Consider the following 18,296-nt stretch of genomic DNA (forward strand, 5'->3'; position numbering starts at 1 on the left):
AAGTCTTCCATTCAACCATAGAAAATACATAATTTTTATATGAGTAGAAATTGCAGGCAGGAGATCATTAAAAATTAAAAAATAAAATAAAATAATATCTTTCGCTTAAAAACTTAAAAGAAGGTGGGGCAGGTATTTTCATTATTATTGATTCTTATTCTTGTTGGTTCTTATTCAAATATCCAACTTGCCCATGTTTTTCCAGCCCTCATCAACAGTCAATGCGTACTCTCCATTTATGATTCCAATTAAGCCATCGCTTTAGATTTGACGATGCTAATTAATACTACTTCTGGTCTTTAATATAAAACTTTGTTTGTTTTTTATTTTAATTTTAAATATAAAATCTCAATCTACTTTATCTCTAATATTTATGTTTTTTTTTCAAGATAGTCATTCTCACAATGGTAATTCTAACCAATACACTTGATTAGTAAGGATATTTTATAAAAGACAACATCTATTTATGACAAATAACTAACTTAATTTTTTTTTTAATCTCTTCAAATTAATCAACTAACTCTTATAATTAGGACCGGAGATAGTATCATATCTATGGTTCTCCCTTGTATCGTTCATTGACTTCCCTGTTTTAAAGCTTCAACGTCAGAGCCGCCCTCCCTCAACTTGAGTCTCTGACCTTATGCCTTTTAAATCATAGTCTTATTATTATTTTATTTTTACTTATCACTATCAATTTGATTTGCTCAAAAATTCATATGACTTTTATTTAAAAAGTCATATTCCCGTGGAAAAATATGAGAGTAGAAAATAGTCAATTTTATATTTTAAAAATAGCACAGAATTTTAAAAATAAATCATCAACGACATCAATAAAAAGTACACCAAAAAACTATTTATCTATCTAATACAATCACTAATAGAGTAAATATTCAAGCATTAATATTACTTTTCCTAATAAAAGGCTAACCAATGTTAAAAAAAAAACTGTTATAATGCAAAATAACACTTCACATGGCAAAACAATGAAATGCTAGATATATATATATATATATATATATATTGGATATATTTTTTATACCTTCCTTCTCTCTAAAATCAAAGAATCCATTTTTATTTACTATCCATTTCCCATCCCTCGCTAATCTCTAGTATGTTTTTGTAGATATGATTCTTGACATCCTAGTTTGATATGCCATGCCTTATCTTATTGTTGTTTGGAAACTGTCTATTTCTCAATCATAAATTCCTTATCCTGCTAGCTTTATTATTCTTGCTCTTAACTGGTTTATTGATTTGATAAGGGCTGTCACCTGTGTTGCGAGCTTGTGGGCGTAGTACTGTCATGATGTGAATGTGAACCTAATTCTTCGTATATTACTCTTGATTTCGGTGATTGATGAATTCTCACATGGGTCTTGTTTGGAAATATGTTGAAGGATATGTGCATGTGTAAGAAATTAATGCCTTCACATGGCAATTCACATGCATTTTCGTTGCACTTACAAATTCTTAGTTTCTTCTCCTCCCACTTAACGACTCTTTTTTATCTTCCATGTCTTGTATCAATCATTTAGCACCTTCTATACCATCCTTTTCTGTCTTAAAAACTTAATATTATCCTCAACATTTGATAACTCATTATTTTGAATATTTTGAGTGATTTTTGGAGAGTTATCAATAGAATTTTGGATGATTTAAAAGGGATTTGAAAAACAAAAATTCGTTGTGAGCATTATTTGGGGGATTTATTATAAATATCTTAGTTTGATATAAATAAAATAATTAATATTAGGTTTAAGATTTAGTTGATTTTATCTTATCTTATTTTAATTTCCTATAGTTTATTTCCTTTCCTTTTATTTTATTTTTCAGCTTTTCCTTTTTATTTGTTTTATTTTATTTTTCTCCCTTCCATCAGCTTACACGTGCTGCACGAGAGGAGCATGGGGGGCAGAGGTCAACACACTGTTTGGAGGATGAAGTTTTGGGAATTCCACAGATCAAGACGGCCGCGTTTAGGGAGAGACCACTTTGGGGGGGAGACCTGGAGATCGCTGTTCATTATCGTCTTGGAGAGAGGAGGCGCCGAACGGGTTTTTTAGTGCGCCCGCATTCGGTGCTCATCAGCTCGACGAGCACCGAGTGCTAAGCACTTAAAACGTCCCCGTTTTGAGTGCTGGGCAATAAACAAATTTTTTTCCCAACGTTTTTCTTTCTTTCTTTCTTTTTTTTCAATGTAACATTTTTTTAAGCACATGCAGCCTTCCAAAATTTCCCAATGTATTTGTATTTATCCATATTTTTTGCTTCACCCAAACATTACTGGAAGATATCCTCTTTAATTTAATTACTTTTTATTTTATTTATGTTTAATATATATTTCATCACAATGATAATTGATCTAACTATAATAAATGAAGAGTACAAAATTATATATTCATATAAAAAATTTAATGATTTAACTTATAAATAAGATCAAAATTTTTTCTCTAAATAAATAGGACCATATGAGTAGTTTATCATTTAATCACGAATATGATTATCTATTATTATTTTCAATCTTTAATATAAGAGCTAATTTGATATTTTTTTTTATTCTAAATATAAAACCTCAATCCTCTTTGTTTTCTATATTTATCTTTTTTTTTAGAGTAATTCTTATAATAGTTGCACATTTTAAATATTTCATCAAATTAGCTAATACACATGATTAATAAGGGTATTTAAGAAAGACAATACATATTTATTAAAAATAACTAACTTAACTAATTTTCTTAATCTACTCAAATTAATCAATTAGTTCTTATATCAAAGACCATAGATAGTATTTATTTTTATTCTTAACTCTTCTTCGTAATAAACGGATTGTAAATCTATAAATTTTTGAGTAAAGTAACATCCAACACCGATATTATTTGTAAATAGTATCCAATATTTTAATCTTATTTATGGCACATTTAATTTTTTTTATCCAGTACTTTTGAAATTATTTTTTCAGTTACATCCAAGACCACAATATTATTTATAATTTAAAGGTGCTAAATACATTATAAATAAGATTAGGGTGTTAGATGCATTACATATAACATTAGGATACCGTATATACAAATGAAAAATAGTATAAGGATACTAAATATTATTTCTAGTCCTATTTATAAGAGCTAGTTGACTAATTTGAGGAGATTAGAAAAAGAAGTTAAGTTAGTTATTTGTAATAAATATATGTTGTCTTTCCTAAAATATCCTTACTAATTAAGTGTATTGGTTAGAATTATTATTATTAGAAGAACTATCTTGGAAAAAAATACATAAGTATGAGAGACAAAGTAGATTGAGATCTTATATTTAGAATCAAAATAAAAGTTAAACAAAGTTTTATATTAAGGAGTACTATTTTACTCTAAATTTTTTCACACATCAATACCATTTTATTTAGTTTGGGTACTCTTTTAATAATGTCTGATAAAGTGCAAAAAACTAAAGATAATAGAATCAGGTTGAAAAATTATGGGAAATTGCTGCATCTTGCATGTGAGATGGGAAAAAAAAGTTGCAGTGAAAAAAAAAAAAAAAAATTGGCCGCCCAGCACGCAAAACGTTTCTGTTTTGAGTGATGAGCACTGATGAGCACCGAATGTGGACGAGGTTTTTACAAGGGAACTGTTCATCATCTTCCTCCCTTGAATCATAGACGCCGAGACCAGTTCTGAGCAGGAAATTGGCGACAGCCACAACCTTGAGAGGACGAGTTCAGGCGACGGCTTGATGAGAGGAGGGACGAGGATTCGTGACTGGAACCAGAGGTGAACGCGATTTGAGTTAGAACCAGAGGAGCATCTGCAAGTTGGAGTTCTTCTTTGCTAGTCAAAAGGCCAGAGAAGATTCATTGTTGACTTGTTCTTCGGTTTCAATTGGTTGCCAGTGTTTATTTCCCCTGTTTCTTTTGATTTCTATTATGAATTTTGAATCTGGAATTATTGTTGCTGAGACTGATTATATTTATGTGTAGCTAATTTTCTTTATAGCATAGAGGAACTATAAACTTGTTAGTAGATTGAGCTTTGTTTTCACTGAATTGGGGATGCTTAATGTTAAAGTTTGGTTACTTGTTTTTTTTATTTGTTTATTTGATTGATGACTGGCCATCATTAATTGTGAATTTGAGAATTAAAATTTTTCTTAACAAACGAGATTTTAATTAACCTTAGATTAAGTAATATGGGATTAGATGATCGGAACTCACAATTTGGGGAAAACTTCACAGCTGACAAGGTTGACATGATTACTCTGGCAAGGTCAACAAAAAGGCATCAGAGAGGATGTCATATACAATGGAAAAGAGCAATAATAAAAAGTGAAGTTGGATTCAGACAACTGCATATAAGACTAAAATTGCTGGACAATTACACTCATTCTTAACACCTGGATTAGAATGTAAAGTGCATTAAAGATTGCGAAGAATAGCATTTCAAGTAACACAAAACTGCTGATTAAATACATCACAGCCATGGTACATTTCAGAAGCATCAAATAACTCATTCATGGGGTACCATGCCATTCATTTACAGCATAGAGCCCGGCATGGTCCATACAGACAGAGATTAAACAAAAAGAGAAACTATGACTGTTCTCTGAACTGAGTCCTCCGTAACTGACTTTCTTAAGACTGCATTTCCCTTTCTTAAAGAACATTCGGCAAAGGACTCAAAGTACCACCGATCTCATCACCTCCTTGACCAGGTCTAACTAGGTGAAGCTTTTAATCCACTGTATTGAAGTCTAACCTTAGCTGAAATGAAAGGTATTCTGGGAAACAAATTGCCCACAACCTAATAAGATTTGAATGAGAAAAGGAGAGGTATCTATTTCAACATTGCTCGTAGCCTAAAGCTAGATAAGTAATGGAGTTCAGTCCAAATAACTTGCCTGCACAATCATAGTTCAGAAATTTATGCCTTTAAAATTTACGAATAATGGAACCGTTTCCATCCCTTGTTCAGTTAACAAAGCCCTAGGGAGAGAAGCAAACTAATTGCTCTGCTCTTCACAAGAGGCTCCACTTTTATTCATTTCTATGACAGCCTCACAATATGGTCTTGCTCTATCCTCACCAATGGCAATGTAGCAAGGAAGGAACCGCATAAGCTTAAAATTGAAAAAAGTACACATGTAATCATACGCAATTATGATACATCCAATGTACTTTCCCATGATCAAACTAAGAACAGAGCCAGTAACCATGGCTGTTGCACTGCATTTCAAGAAAGGATAAATAGAGTTAAAAGTCAGCACAGGATACAAGTATATTTCATCTTATGAAAAATCTCCCGCATCACTAAACTTCTGCTTCCTTTGTGGCTGTTTTCAAAAAGGCACCGCATGATGGATAGATTGGACAGGAGAGTCGAACAATTGTTATGCAAACACAGAAATGTTGCCATCGACATCACTGTATGAGCTCCCCTTTGGTAATGATTGTCTTTCCCCATCCTCTTGTTTTAGAGTGAAATATCAATTTTTGATATTTACAACAACAAGTGTTGAAAAGTTATTCACATAAGTTTTATCAAAAATTGGTATTATTTTTATAATTTAATTGCTAATAACAAGTCTACAATGAAAAATAATAAGTGTTGAAAAATTATTCGCAATAACTTAAATTTTATCAGAAATTGATATTATTTTCACAATTTAATTACCAATGGAAATCTAGTATAAAAAATAATAAATATTAAAAAGCTATTTATATTAACTTGAGTTTTAGCAGAGCAACTCTTCTCAAAATAAAAACACTGATAAAAACAACCGTCCTTAGAATAATAAAAGCCAATCTGTACCAGTCATTTTTTCTCACCTTTTTCTTCTCTCAAAATAAAAACACGCAGCGTGAACATCACATTACTTTATCAAACCTAAGAGGTGAAGGAAAGGACAATGAGTCTAAAAGTGATCTTCATGCTCGAGCAACATTAGCTTGGGGAAAGGAGCTAGAAGAGCACTTTCATTCCCAAAAGACATAGAAAGCTTGACTCAACACGAGTCGGAGCTGCAACTTCAAAGTGAAGGCAAAGAAAATGAAGCCCAAGAGCTAAGTGCCAAAAACTAGCTGCTTTTGAAAGCGGCGCTAATAAACGCAGCATACAAGTCATCGGCACCATTGAGTTCTTAGCATCCATTTATACTCCATCACACAAATTTCGCCGCATCTGCTCGTGGCTAGAGGCGGCCTTGCTTGAAGTCTAATGATGAATGCCTCTCTCTCAGTATGTGTTCCAGCTCCAACTATCTTCCACGCGCCGCAACCCATCTACACGTTCCATGTTGGATTTTATTTCTTCATTAAATTTGGTTGTTTGGATAGCTATGATATATGGGTATGCTGGAAATAGACAACAATCAAATACCATCAAACTATTTCAGAGTACCGCAAAAGAACTTGTTTTCTTGGACAGCTTTGATTTCTTGGTTGATACAGAGTGGGAAGGAACGACAATCAAATAGTATCGAACTATTTCATGGAGTACAGCATTAGAACTCGTTTTCTTAGACATTTTTTTTTCTTGGTTGATACCGAGTGGGAATGTAATTGATGGGGAGAGTTAGGGAAGAAAATAATAGAAAGAGAGAGAAGATACAAGTCTTCTGATATTTTTCCTAATTTTTCATTATTCACATTTAAAACCCAGTCTCTTGCAGCGACTTTATCAATTCAAATACTCATTTCACAACTTTACTATTTCAAGACTCCTTTTTTCCCATTTTCCCTTTATAAAACAGGAAAATCTAGCGTTTAAGATTTACAATGGGAACAAAACATCACACGCAAAACGCGAAAAAGAACAAATAAATTTAGAGCGTGATTGTGCTGACCATTCTTTCAAGATAACGGAGTTGACTAAACTGTATTCAGATACGATGAGAATGTGGGGTCCGAAGGGGTAGGCTTAAAGAAAAATATTATGAGATCGAAGAAAACAAAAACAACTGATGTTCTTAATGTGGCTAGTATTTAACTTGGGATAAAACGACGAACACCAAAATGTAAAGAGCATTACAACCAAAAATGTTGCACCAGAAAAGTAGTTCAACTACTAGGATTTAGGACGCTAGATATAACCACAGCAAACTCGAAAGAGGCAATTAAAACACGCGATATGATCTCCCCATTGTGCTCTTGAGATACAAGCACCTAACCTGAAAGCAACACAAACCAAGCTCATTAGGCGACCGGTCCAAGCATATATCAGGCACAAACTATACGGATATTCAGACTTCTAAGGCGCGAGGAGGAAAAATTCTAAGGTTGTGTTTTCTTTAGCCCCACAGTAGTCCTTTATATACTGATAATAAAAGAGAGGACAAAGCCAGCATTCAGCGATGCCACAATATATATCCAGCAGAATTGAAAATGGCATCACAAACAACCACAGTAGATATGCTGACAGACCCCAGAGATGAGCTTAACCATTAAGACAAGCATTGACACCTCAAGGGCAAAAACTGGGAGAATCGAATGATCTATAAAGCTAAGGGCAGGAAACATAGCGGGTAGCGCAGAGAGGATAACTTACATTCTGCCAGTTCTTCTTCAATAAGGAAACAAGGAAGTTGACGCTCATTTGTACATTCTGGAAGATTTGTTTTTCCTCCATACTAACATTCCCCACAGCAACTCCCATGCAAAGCACCTTCTTTAGCTGAAACTTCACCATGGCCTTGGTCTCATTAACCTTAGACTCAAGAGATTCTTGGTGAGTAACAAGTGTGGGGAATTTCCCTACATAATCAAGCAAAATAAAAAGATCAGTGAGAATTAATAATAAATAATTTAAAATAATCATAATAACTTGAACAACAATAAGTCATATCCGGCTAGGTATCAAAATAGTTACAATTAAAACAATAATAACCCATATGGCGCCACAGCATGTAACACAACTGCAAAGATACTCATGCAAACATACAATAGATACATGGTAAACTTGCCTGCCTTATTGAATATTTTTAGGCAAATCAAAGCAAACACAGTGAACAACGTGAATTTTTAGGCAAATAACACTTGCCTGCCTTATTGAGACCAGGGCCCAAAAGACGGGGAATCTGCTTAATGACGGATTCAGAAGCTAAAAAGGCATGGTATTTTTTGGCAAGCTTCTTAACCAATTTCTTGTTTTTGTTCAGCTTCTTCAGCCCTTCCACATCCATGTAGTCCAACCCCATCTTCTCAGCCTGCAGATTCCAGCAACTAACATTAATCCAGAACAAATCAACAATTAAGCGATTGTCAAAGAGAAAACAACACGAAATCTAGCAGAACCACAAGCATCAAACATAAAAAATCACCATTAACCAACGGAAAAACTGTGCATGTATGGACAAAGTGGAAATGGAAATGATAGTCAACTAGATGAGTTTCATTGTGCAAGCACGAGAGAGATTTGCTTTAGAGAAGGGGGGGCCGTGAAACAGATTGCTACACCGTATCAGAGTATGGGACAACAACTTCCACCAAAGGAACACTTAACAAATATCTAGCAACAATCAAATTCTGCTAAATCAAGTAAGATTTGCAGTAATATATGCAACCCAGTGCCAATCTTCTCATATAATTAGAGAAGAAAAAAATTTACAAAGCCACATTCAGGACTTAAAAGTCAACATGTCTCTCCAAAAACAAGAGAACTCGTATTCCATTTTATCACGAGATTAGTACCTCTTCAACGTGTTGAGCATCTCCCAGCATGCATATTTTCATCTTGGGGCGAGGAATGTGGGGCAACTTCACAGAACCGCTAAAACGCTTATCCTTCTGAGGATCATAGTTCTTCAGCCCAATCTGGAGTTCAATGGTCTCCACAAAATTACGCTTTTTCTCGCTGGAATCCCTCTTGATGTTTGAGATTGCTTCTCTCAACGCATCACTCTGAAGCTTACTGTACAAAAAAGAAAAGGTAAGAAGATGAGAATTTTCCCTTGAAAAGAAATACTTGACCGTCTAAACATGATAACTCACTCATTAATTCTGAGATTAAAAGGAGCAATATGATAGAAAACGAGGTTAAAACTACAACACTGCCTATGAATCCTCCAATAATGCAATTTTGACGAGCTTACATAGAAGTGATGGGCTAAATGAAAATGGGAATCAGCTTTCCAGCAACGGGACACTGCAACTAAATTACTTTTAAATATAGATACATAGTCCACCTCAGTGTTCAACAAAAAATAATCTGCGGCATCTTGATAATGTATAATAAACAGGACGATAGACTCGAAATCCACAAGACGAGCTAAAAACGGACAGTAGGCGTGCAGAAACTTGAACAAATACCTCATTATTTATCTTTGGCCTTTCCAACAAAGCGGATACAGATCTTCTCCTGTAAACAAAATCGAATCTGATTAAACGAAGAATCCATATCGCAACATACAAGTGAGAAACATTTTGACAGCAAGTAACTCGCAGAAAGTCCCCAAAAAAGTAATTTAGGAAGAAAAATTAAATAATGAAAGACAGATACAGTATCAAAATCTCCTTTGTTTTGTGTGTTTGCTAGTATGGAATCTCAAAGACTGAGCAAGGAGCTGAGTGGATAGGGCTATGGAGATAGTACCAGCACAAGACGGCACGCTAGCGAGGCAGCGAAACTCGAAGCTCATCTGAAGTTAGGGTTTTCTGGCGGCAATATAATTTGCTATCTGTCCAGGAAACCCTTCTGAAGTTGGCTGAATCTGAACCGTTGACAAGTGAACGGCCACGATTATGTCACAACGTCGACGTGACTGTTTATAGTTCGCACGTGGCATTATCAGGGCTGTTAAATCATTCAATGGTCCAGATCAAACTTTATGGCCGGACAAATTTTCAGGGGAGGACAAGCCTGATACGTCCTCCATTATTTTCTGGCATTTTTTTTTTACCTGGTATTATTTTCTGGCATTTGAATTTACAAATGAGGGAAAAGAATATAATCAATTGTATAATTAGAATCGTTAAATCAAGCCCGTAAAATCTATTTTTAACCCAAAAAAGCACATTATTTTTTTTAAAAAAAATACGTTAAATTTCTATGCCTACGTTTTTTCTTTCATGCAACGGTGATCCTTGTAAAGGAGAGTAGATAGCGTCATTAAATATCTTTTGTTTTTTTGGCCAACGTTATTAGATGATATCATTTTTACAAATCACAGTAAGCAGACCTTTTAAGACCTTGCACGAGGGCATTTTCAATGCAATCAATGTGTGCAATCTTCTAGTAAACTGATAAATTAGAATTCATGGCCATTCAAGTTTTGGGAAAAAAAAAGTCACGGAGGTTTTACTTTTTAGTTTGGGGAAAAAAAAAGTCACGGAAGTTTTATTTTTTCGATCCTAAATATAAGAACTATTTTATAAATTGTATAAGAACTAACTATTTTATAAATTGTATAAGAACTATTTTATTATAATTTATAAAATAGTTCTTATATTTAGGACTGGATTAGTACTATTTATCTTTCTACATGGTGATTTTTAGATTATTTTTTCAGCCTTTTAAGAATTAATTTTAAGTTATATATGTGTATTTTCTCATTCTCTGCTATCTGTGGTTATCAATTTATTGCATATTTAATGTGCTATTTCGAACGTGCATGAAGTGATTTTTTCATTCGTAGGGAATATTGATTTATCAATTAATTAGAATTCAAAGTTTAGGACTACGAGATGAGATAATCTTGACATGTACGCAGTTGCACTTAATGTCGACTTTAGTTGTATAATTTTTTTATTACACAATTGATGTTTTATTTATAAAAAAAGTCCATAGTTACACGAATTGTCGTAAACTTTGTGGAAGAAAATTTTTAAAAAAAATACTACCCCTGCAGTTTAATATAAAAACTAGATAATTAATTCTTGAATATTAAGAAAATTAGTTATAAGTTAGTTATTTTTAATCAGTATATGTTATCTTTTAAAAAATACTCTTACTGGTTATGTGTATCATAACTATCTTTTGAAGGAATTTTTAACATATGCAGCTACTATAAGAGCTATTTTGAAAAAAAATGAATATGAGAGATAAAATGAATTAGATTCTTATATTTATGATCAAATTAAATATCTAATTAGTTTTTATATTAAGTTCGGAGGCAATAACAAAGATGAATCCGCTGTGACTTGTTTGATAAAATGTGATGTAAAAACTAACTAAATATGTGGAGATTATAGGCTCGCAACGCACAGCCTATACAAGCATACACGTCTGAAGGAAATCAAAGGGCAAGGACTTATTTTGTTTAATGCGAAGTATTAAAAATGAGAAATAAGAATTATGATTGGGATTGAAAATACATATTAAAAAGATATTTAGTATGAGTGATTTCTTATCACATAGGATGAGATAATCCTATTTAGATAGAATTGGAGAATATCACCTCCTTCATAATATTTTCCAATCCTACATATATAGATTTGTCAAATCCCAACTATCAAATAACTAGTCATTTTAAACACTCTTTTAATAAATTTTTTCACTCTCAATCAAAATCTTTATCCCTCATTTTTAATATTTTGTACCAAACGGGACCTATAAGTGTTAAATAACCAAATACCAATAAACACCTAGATGATGTATATAACTAGTGAGAATCTTATGCAGGGCATAAATTAAAGTTTAGGAAACAAAATACATTGCTTATGGCTAGTAAACAATATTACATTTAAGATTTAGTTTGTAATGCAAACTCGAACTAATATCACATATATGTTAAGTATTTCAATATTCAGATCAATTCTCCAGAGGAACCGCTATTAACAATCATGAACATCACCAACACAATGATCGCATTAATTACTGTCTGTAAGAGAACCCAATTCTCCGTATACAAAACTCCATAAAGAGAATAACCTTAAATTCAACTCAACAATGTTTTTATTTGACTGATGTGAAAACTCCATACAATGCTACTCCAATTCTCATCGGCTTATAGTTTATTAAGATGATAGCCAAAAACTCATATTGAACAGTAAGATCTAGTCAACCAAAAAAAGTTGCCTAAAGAAGAAAACTCATATGTATACTGATGAATTAACAGTATATTAGTAGTACTATTCCAATACAATAGTAGATTAAAGTTGTTTCTGGCCAAAAACACCCGCGATAAAATTTTCGAACCGGTGATATGATATTTGCTCAAGAAACTCCACAAGAGAGATCAAACCAAACTAAACTAAAATGTAAAAATTATGAGAACATGCAGTTCACGGGACCATTTCTAGATTTCGAATAAAACTTGACTGCTTGAAGAAACTACGAACAAATATCTGATCTAAATAATAGCCATTCAGTAACGTCCATCCCATTCCTATTCCTATTCCATCGGAGATTAACCCATTTTGGGCGTAGATGAATTTTATATATTCATGGGTCTTAATAATAACTATACTAATGCTCTCGTTCACGTCTTTCCCCTTATTTTTGTGATGAAGAATCACAGGAAGCAAAACACAAAAAAAACAAAGGAGAGAGTAGTTCAGAAACTGGGTCGATAGATGGGGAGAGGACAAGAGAGAGAAATTAATACAGGAATAACGCCATTTAAATTAGCAACTACTCTGTATCCTTAATCTGCGAGACTTGGCTTTCCTTGCATCGGCAATAAGCGCATCGCGAGCAGCAATAATCATTCGGTGAGAACCCAGGAGTGCATCGAAGGTAGAAAACTCGATCCAATCCTTCATCATCTGCTCCTGACCCCATTTATCTGGAATCTTCACCTTCCCTGCGACCTCGTCTCTGTGCCTCTTGAGCCTCTCGCGTCCTGCATCGTCTGATCCGGAACTCGACGTCGACGACAACTCACTCGGCTTCTTCGGCGCCGCCGGGGCAGTGTCTGGGAAAAGCGAAGCAGGAGGAGGAGGCGGAGGTGGAGGAGTGGGATTCCTGGTGGTAGATCTCGAGTCTTCCATGGATGAAAGAATGAATGAGGGAGATTATTGATGAGGGGGACGAGTGAGAGGAAAGAAATTTAAGAGGAGGGGAAGAGGAAGAGAACGAGTGGGGGTTTAAGAGCACACGTCATGGTAACATGTAAACAGCGTTTGTATGGCATGCGACGTCTCTACGTCTCGCGCCTGACTTCGATACACTATTTGTGTGGTTTACCTCCCAAGTTTCACAGATCTTCTCTCGCTTATTAGGGCTTTTATTTCTGAGGTGGGCGACCACCGTCACCGCACGTGATTTTTTCACCTTCACTTTTTAAGTGGGGAAAAACAAATTCTTACATATCAAATTGCCTATTTATTTTTCCTCATGAAAAGTTTCAATTCACAATCTCAGTTTAAGAAAAGTTTTTAACAACCTTGGATTACAAGGTCTTGACAAATTACCTATTAATGATCCCTTTTTTATTTACCTAAGAATATAATTTTTTGTTGTCATTTTGTTTTTTAAAAAATTAAGCTCTCATTTGTAGACATATATATATTTGTGTGTGTAGAAACTTTCTCAGTATGTGTTTTTTCGCATGTTAATATAGATTGATTAAAATGTGTAAAATAGATTTTAGTTTATTAAAAATCTAGAAAGCAGTGTAATAAATTATTAATATAAGTATATATTCATTTAAAAATATAATATACGTGTACATGTGTACAAACACATATATACAGAATCAACTTTTTCAGTGAACTTTATTTACTAAGAAAGAATTAACATATTGAAATCAATTTTAGAAAGATGTTTCAGCACAGATATCAATTGCGTGGCGGGATGCATTAACATAAAAGTATACTTGTTTGTCTTGTGGTTGCATTTATTATGAGCTTGATCTACTTTTCATTAGACCTGCTTAAACAGTAAATTAATTAATTAACTATAAATAGAACATGTCCAATAATGATTCATACATGACTGTAGTCCTGAGGTGTCAAAGGAAGCACTATCCAAATTTATTGTTGATGGGAGAGATGGGGGCCAGAATGAAACGAGTCGGGCAGATATTTTTTTAAAGGAATAAATGTACCAACGGCCAAACGAATTCATTAATGACAAATTCTATTATAAAAAATAAATCAAAGTTATAGTTGAGGTCTCTATATTTCAAAGGAAGATCAAAGATTACACGTAGATTAGTCATATTTTGGACTGGGGTTTAACCTTTGATCTTGAGCAACCACTTGACTAAGTAAAAATGGATCCCCCCCCCCTCTCTGTACTGCCGTTCTCAACTATGCCCCATGGAAGTGCATATTTCATGTTTGTTAAATGCCATGCTTGATTGTATAATGAACATTTTTGAATAACCTTACAGGAATGAAACTTCATTTCTTGGTTGGTATCTCCATTTTTAACGTCTGGTTTCAAATTGATCGATATTACTCTTGGTTGTAGCAACTTATTTTGACTCTGCTAAAAATAGCTCATATTTCAACACTTGAGCTGACACCAAAGAGCAGGCATCTCATACTGTAATAATAATCGATACATGAATAATCCTGCCATTTCCGCATTTCATTCATAATGTTTCTTCAGCTCCAGCTGAATCCATTCAAATCCAGTTGTTTGCAGCTCATCGCAGCATCGTTTTCTTCACGGGTGTTCAGGTCGAGTCTTGATGCTGCAAAGTAAGGCAATCTATACTCCTGAGGGACCTTCTCTTGCAGTGGTTTTGTCGATTCTGGCTTACTTGTGTTTCGGTGTGGGAATTCACCATCTGATTCTCTCCCCATCATTAATCTCTCAGGAAACATGCTGCTTCCATTATTCTCACTTTCTCTTTCAAGTCCGATGCTCATAGATAAGTCACTGGGACTTCTTTCTGCAGCATAACCCCTTCTTTCGGCAGTTTTGCCCAATGGGTTGCTCAGAAATGTGCTGTTCTTTTTCACTTCATCACGCCACTTGAGCTCGGAGTTCCTCAAGATGGGTGCTTCCATGGCTTCCTTTCTTTCCATGAACGTATGGCCATTGAAGGATCTTAAACCCATCCCTGGATTTTGTATTTCTTGTTCCTTTTGAGATCCATCGCAGGATGTGAGGCAGCTGTCCATTGAGCAGTCGGTTGGCTGGTTGTTTTGTGTTTGCTGTGGGTAGAATCCTTGTAGCTCCTTCAGTTCTGAAAAAGCAGAACTCAAGCACTGAGAAGATACTTTGGATACAAGCTCTGAGAGTTGAACTTTTGCTGTTTCAAGTCCCACCATCCCTAAATTCTGTCTACCAAGTGTTTCTTGAGCTTTCTCAAGCACAGCCTGCAGGTATTTCCCTTGGGCCTCTATGCGAAGCTGCAAGTGTCTCTGTACCTGGATGGGTTCAGAATGATTTTGTCAGTTTTTCAAAGTCTGAAGAGACTTTAGAACTGTATAAAACAAGGAGCCAGGATAAATTATGATTCTCTCGACCACTCCACCTAATTTTTTGTTTGACTTATTAAAAATATGAAATTGATATCTTATAATTTGATCTCTGTGATCAAAACACTTGTGTGTTATTAAGTTCTGCTAAACTAATTACGTGGCATGCATGTTATTCATATCAACTAAAAGGGATGAACTGGATAATAGATTTAATTGAGTTGTGTAATTTGTGATGTCATCCACGTTAAATAACATGTGTCAATTGGCAATCCCCTATCAAATAACCATCTTGTACGTTTTTCATAAAACAAGCTCATGAGCAGTAATAACTCAATTATTCACTCTTAGATTGTGGAAATGAAATTCAAAATTAAGTGAAAAACTATATGCACTAACGAATTGATTTAACAATGTCAGTGGAAGTTTTCGTTTAGAACTTTAATGGATAAAAGGAAAAAAATCTTGCATGATAGTAGCGACTCACACCTCAAGTTGTTCATTTAGCCTTCTCTGCACCTCAATCTGCATCTGCAGGGCCTCGCTTATGTGTAAATCTCTGGGAAAAGAGCACTGGATGTTAGAACCCGAAGTGATTAAAAATTTCTGATTCATAGAAAAAGCATGTGAAAATGGTGAATTTTTCTCACTTGTTAGCCTGTGGCGAGAGGTTTAGATTATTCATATGAGTTCCACCTGTTTCAGGAAGTCTTTCCCCCGTTGCTGCACCTGCATTAATTGCTGGTAAGATACGTTTGTTCTTCATGAACAAAGTTTTGTTGTTCATAATTTGCTCGTCATCAAATTAAGAAGTGGAGGAGATTTTGTTCTCTTACTGATTTTGTGTGTCACGTTGTTACTTTGTCCATGCAGATTCTTGCTCAATCTATACTTCTGAAGATAAAAGGGAAGGGATTAGCAATTGTTGTGCGAATTTCATGCCACACAACTTAAGGAGAAAAGGATGTTAATAGGTTTAGTGCAGACTATACAAAATATATGAGACGGGCGTTAAAATGGCGATTAAATTTGTTTTTTGGCCAACCAAACGGCAATTTAATTAGCGAAGCCATACAATATATTCCATACTAGTAATTTCGTGACTAAATATGAAGCATCTGGAAGAATATGACAGATTATGGCGAATCATGGATGTGATAATGTTTCACACATAATTTATACATGCAATTTGTTCCTTCAATATGATCTGTGATGTAGATGTAATCACTTCTGAAATATTTGAGTTAGTTACTTAAAATGAAGGTGGAAAATATTCAACAACAAAAAAAAAAGAAGAAGCTGGAAAAAGTTGGTGATTTTCAAAATTTAATCTATGAATAGAGGAACGAGGAGAACATAAGGACGCCAACCTTTTTAATTTGTATTAATGAACCTTTTCTTGCAGCTTCTAAGATCGAACTTATATTGATAATACAAAAGCCAGTTATTCTGTAAGTGGAGATTTTGGCTAGCATGAACTATAATTGATTAGCTGTGAATGCTACTTTCTCTTCTTGAGGGGGAGATTGAGGCTAAGATACCACTTGATGACTGATAAAAAATACATGCATTTGATATGGCAGATCTAAATTGACAATCTTGCAATTAAAAAAATTTATAATTCAGACACTTAAGATTATTACCTGAAGATGGCTCTTTAGATGATACAAAGTGAGCCCTGGAATCCCCATGAGCTTCATTACTGTCTTAGGAGTAGCCTCTGCAGGGAAAAGGATTGTACTCTGCATTAGTGAATCAAAAATTCTACAGAACATGACATTGTTATGACCATTCACTAGAAGATTGTGAGTACTCACTGTCAGCTCCGCCTAGCTGATTGACCGCTTCTATAAACCTGGCATGTAGATCTGCTGTCCATTTCAATCTGGGTTTAGCATCAGTGGAGAGGACAAGTCCAGAATCACCAGAGCCATTTCCAGTTTGAAGGAACATGTGCCTCTCAGCTGAGATTGGCATTCTGGAAGAAGAAGAATGGATGTTCTTTCCTTGGTGTTGGTGATGGTGATACATGATTCTATTCTCTGGGTTGCTCTGCTAACTATGGAATGTGGACGTGGAACTTGATAATTCTCTATTTTCAACTAGTATTGCTTGGCCTGACACAAACAAATTAACAAACTTCTTGTTGTGCTTGTCTTGTTTCTTTTCTTCCCATATGTCCTCACCAGGAGGCATGCCATACTGATATTTATATCTGAGAGAAGGTGAGGGAGTTAGTAAGTAACGCATGGAATCTTTGGATAGAACCAATTGAAAACCAAACTTAATCCTTTTTGTGTGGTGACCTGAGAAATAGAGATATTATTCCTTCCTACCTTTGCTAACTTGTGTGGGCCCTGTCCTCGTTCCATTTTCCATTCTCAGACTGCAAATACAAACTTCCTAAACACCTCAGACCTTGCATTAGGTTCCAGAATTGATCCTTCAAATTTTAACCCACTGACATTCTTATTCGTTTGCTAGACTAAAGTAGGAATCGTATTCCCAAATTTGAAAGAGGATCCCCCCCCTCCCATTTCTCTGACTCTGTTCCGGGGAAGCCGATATCCCTCTCGACTTGGAACCACCAAGGCTCATCCTTTTAACTTGTTTGGTTCTAATGGCGTTGGACTTGGAAATTAAAGATTAAATCTTCAGTTCCTTAATTTGATCTTGGGTCATTTTATCAGTCCTTAACGTACTTAGCTCTTTGTTGGCATGATGAAGTGGGTTTTATTCTAGCTGAACAGTTATCTACGGTAAAGGAAGCAAACAAAGACATGAAAGAACGTATTAATTGGTTGAACACGGGAACCTTGAGGAAAGAATCCATTGGCTAAAGCATCTTGAAAATCTGCAGCAACCGATGCAAGAAAAAGATACAATAAAATAACATAAAATAAAAATTTGAGAAGATGCTTCCCATGGGACTGCTTGTGGAGGTAAGGAATAGAATAAGAATACGTTCTGTTTTGTCTGCTTCAATAAGTTTGGT

At 34.7% G+C, this 18,296-nt stretch overlaps 3 protein-coding genes across 5 annotated transcripts; all 3 read right to left on the reverse strand.

Annotated features, from left to right (window-relative positions):
* Positions 1 to 6,903: 6,903 nt before the first annotated feature.
* On the reverse strand, positions 6,904 to 9,651 carry LOC114730243 (60S ribosomal protein L10a-1). Of its 2 annotated transcripts, none has more exons than XM_028917291.1 (6): positions 9,579 to 9,651; positions 9,296 to 9,344; positions 8,678 to 8,897; positions 8,028 to 8,193; positions 7,536 to 7,741; positions 6,904 to 7,158 (listed from the first exon to the last, which is right to left on the reverse strand). In XM_028917291.1, exons 2-6 carry the CDS (start codon positions 9,298 to 9,300, stop codon positions 7,105 to 7,107), a joined length of 651 nt encoding a protein of 216 aa, XP_028773124.1. In that variant the 5' UTR covers positions 9,301 to 9,344; positions 9,579 to 9,651; the 3' UTR covers positions 6,904 to 7,104. The 2 variants fall into 2 exon arrangements, with proteins under 2 accessions (XP_028773124.1, XP_028773130.1); XM_028917297.1 differs by lacking the exon at positions 9,579 to 9,651 and adding an exon at positions 9,486 to 9,521.
* Positions 9,652 to 11,961: 2,310 nt separating this feature from the next.
* LOC114730316 (protein BIC2-like) lies at positions 11,962 to 13,075 on the reverse strand. The gene has a single exon (XM_028917367.1). It carries the CDS (start codon positions 12,914 to 12,916, stop codon positions 12,551 to 12,553), a length of 366 nt encoding a protein of 121 aa, XP_028773200.1. The 5' UTR covers positions 12,917 to 13,075; the 3' UTR covers positions 11,962 to 12,550.
* Positions 13,076 to 14,208: 1,133 nt separating this feature from the next.
* LOC114730326 (myb-related protein 2-like) lies at positions 14,209 to 17,494 on the reverse strand. Of its 2 annotated transcripts, none has more exons than XM_028917378.1 (6): positions 17,119 to 17,494; positions 16,945 to 17,021; positions 16,138 to 16,195; positions 15,952 to 16,042; positions 15,791 to 15,860; positions 14,209 to 15,250 (listed from the first exon to the last, which is right to left on the reverse strand). In XM_028917378.1, exons 1-6 carry the CDS (start codon positions 17,330 to 17,332, stop codon positions 14,480 to 14,482), a joined length of 1,281 nt encoding a protein of 426 aa, XP_028773211.1. In that variant the 5' UTR covers positions 17,333 to 17,494; the 3' UTR covers positions 14,209 to 14,479. The 2 variants fall into 2 exon arrangements, with proteins under 2 accessions (XP_028773211.1, XP_028773219.1); XM_028917386.1 differs by having other exon boundaries at positions 15,952 to 16,030; positions 17,119 to 17,493.
* Between the last annotated feature and the right edge of the window lie 802 nt (positions 17,495 to 18,296).

The sequence above is a fragment of the Neltuma alba genome, unplaced genomic scaffold, assembly GCF_004799145.2.
Source record: "Neltuma alba isolate B1F8T4 unplaced genomic scaffold, ASM479914v2 tig00002501_pilon, whole genome shotgun sequence".
Taxonomy (NCBI): Eukaryota; Viridiplantae; Streptophyta; class Magnoliopsida; order Fabales; family Fabaceae; genus Neltuma; species Neltuma alba.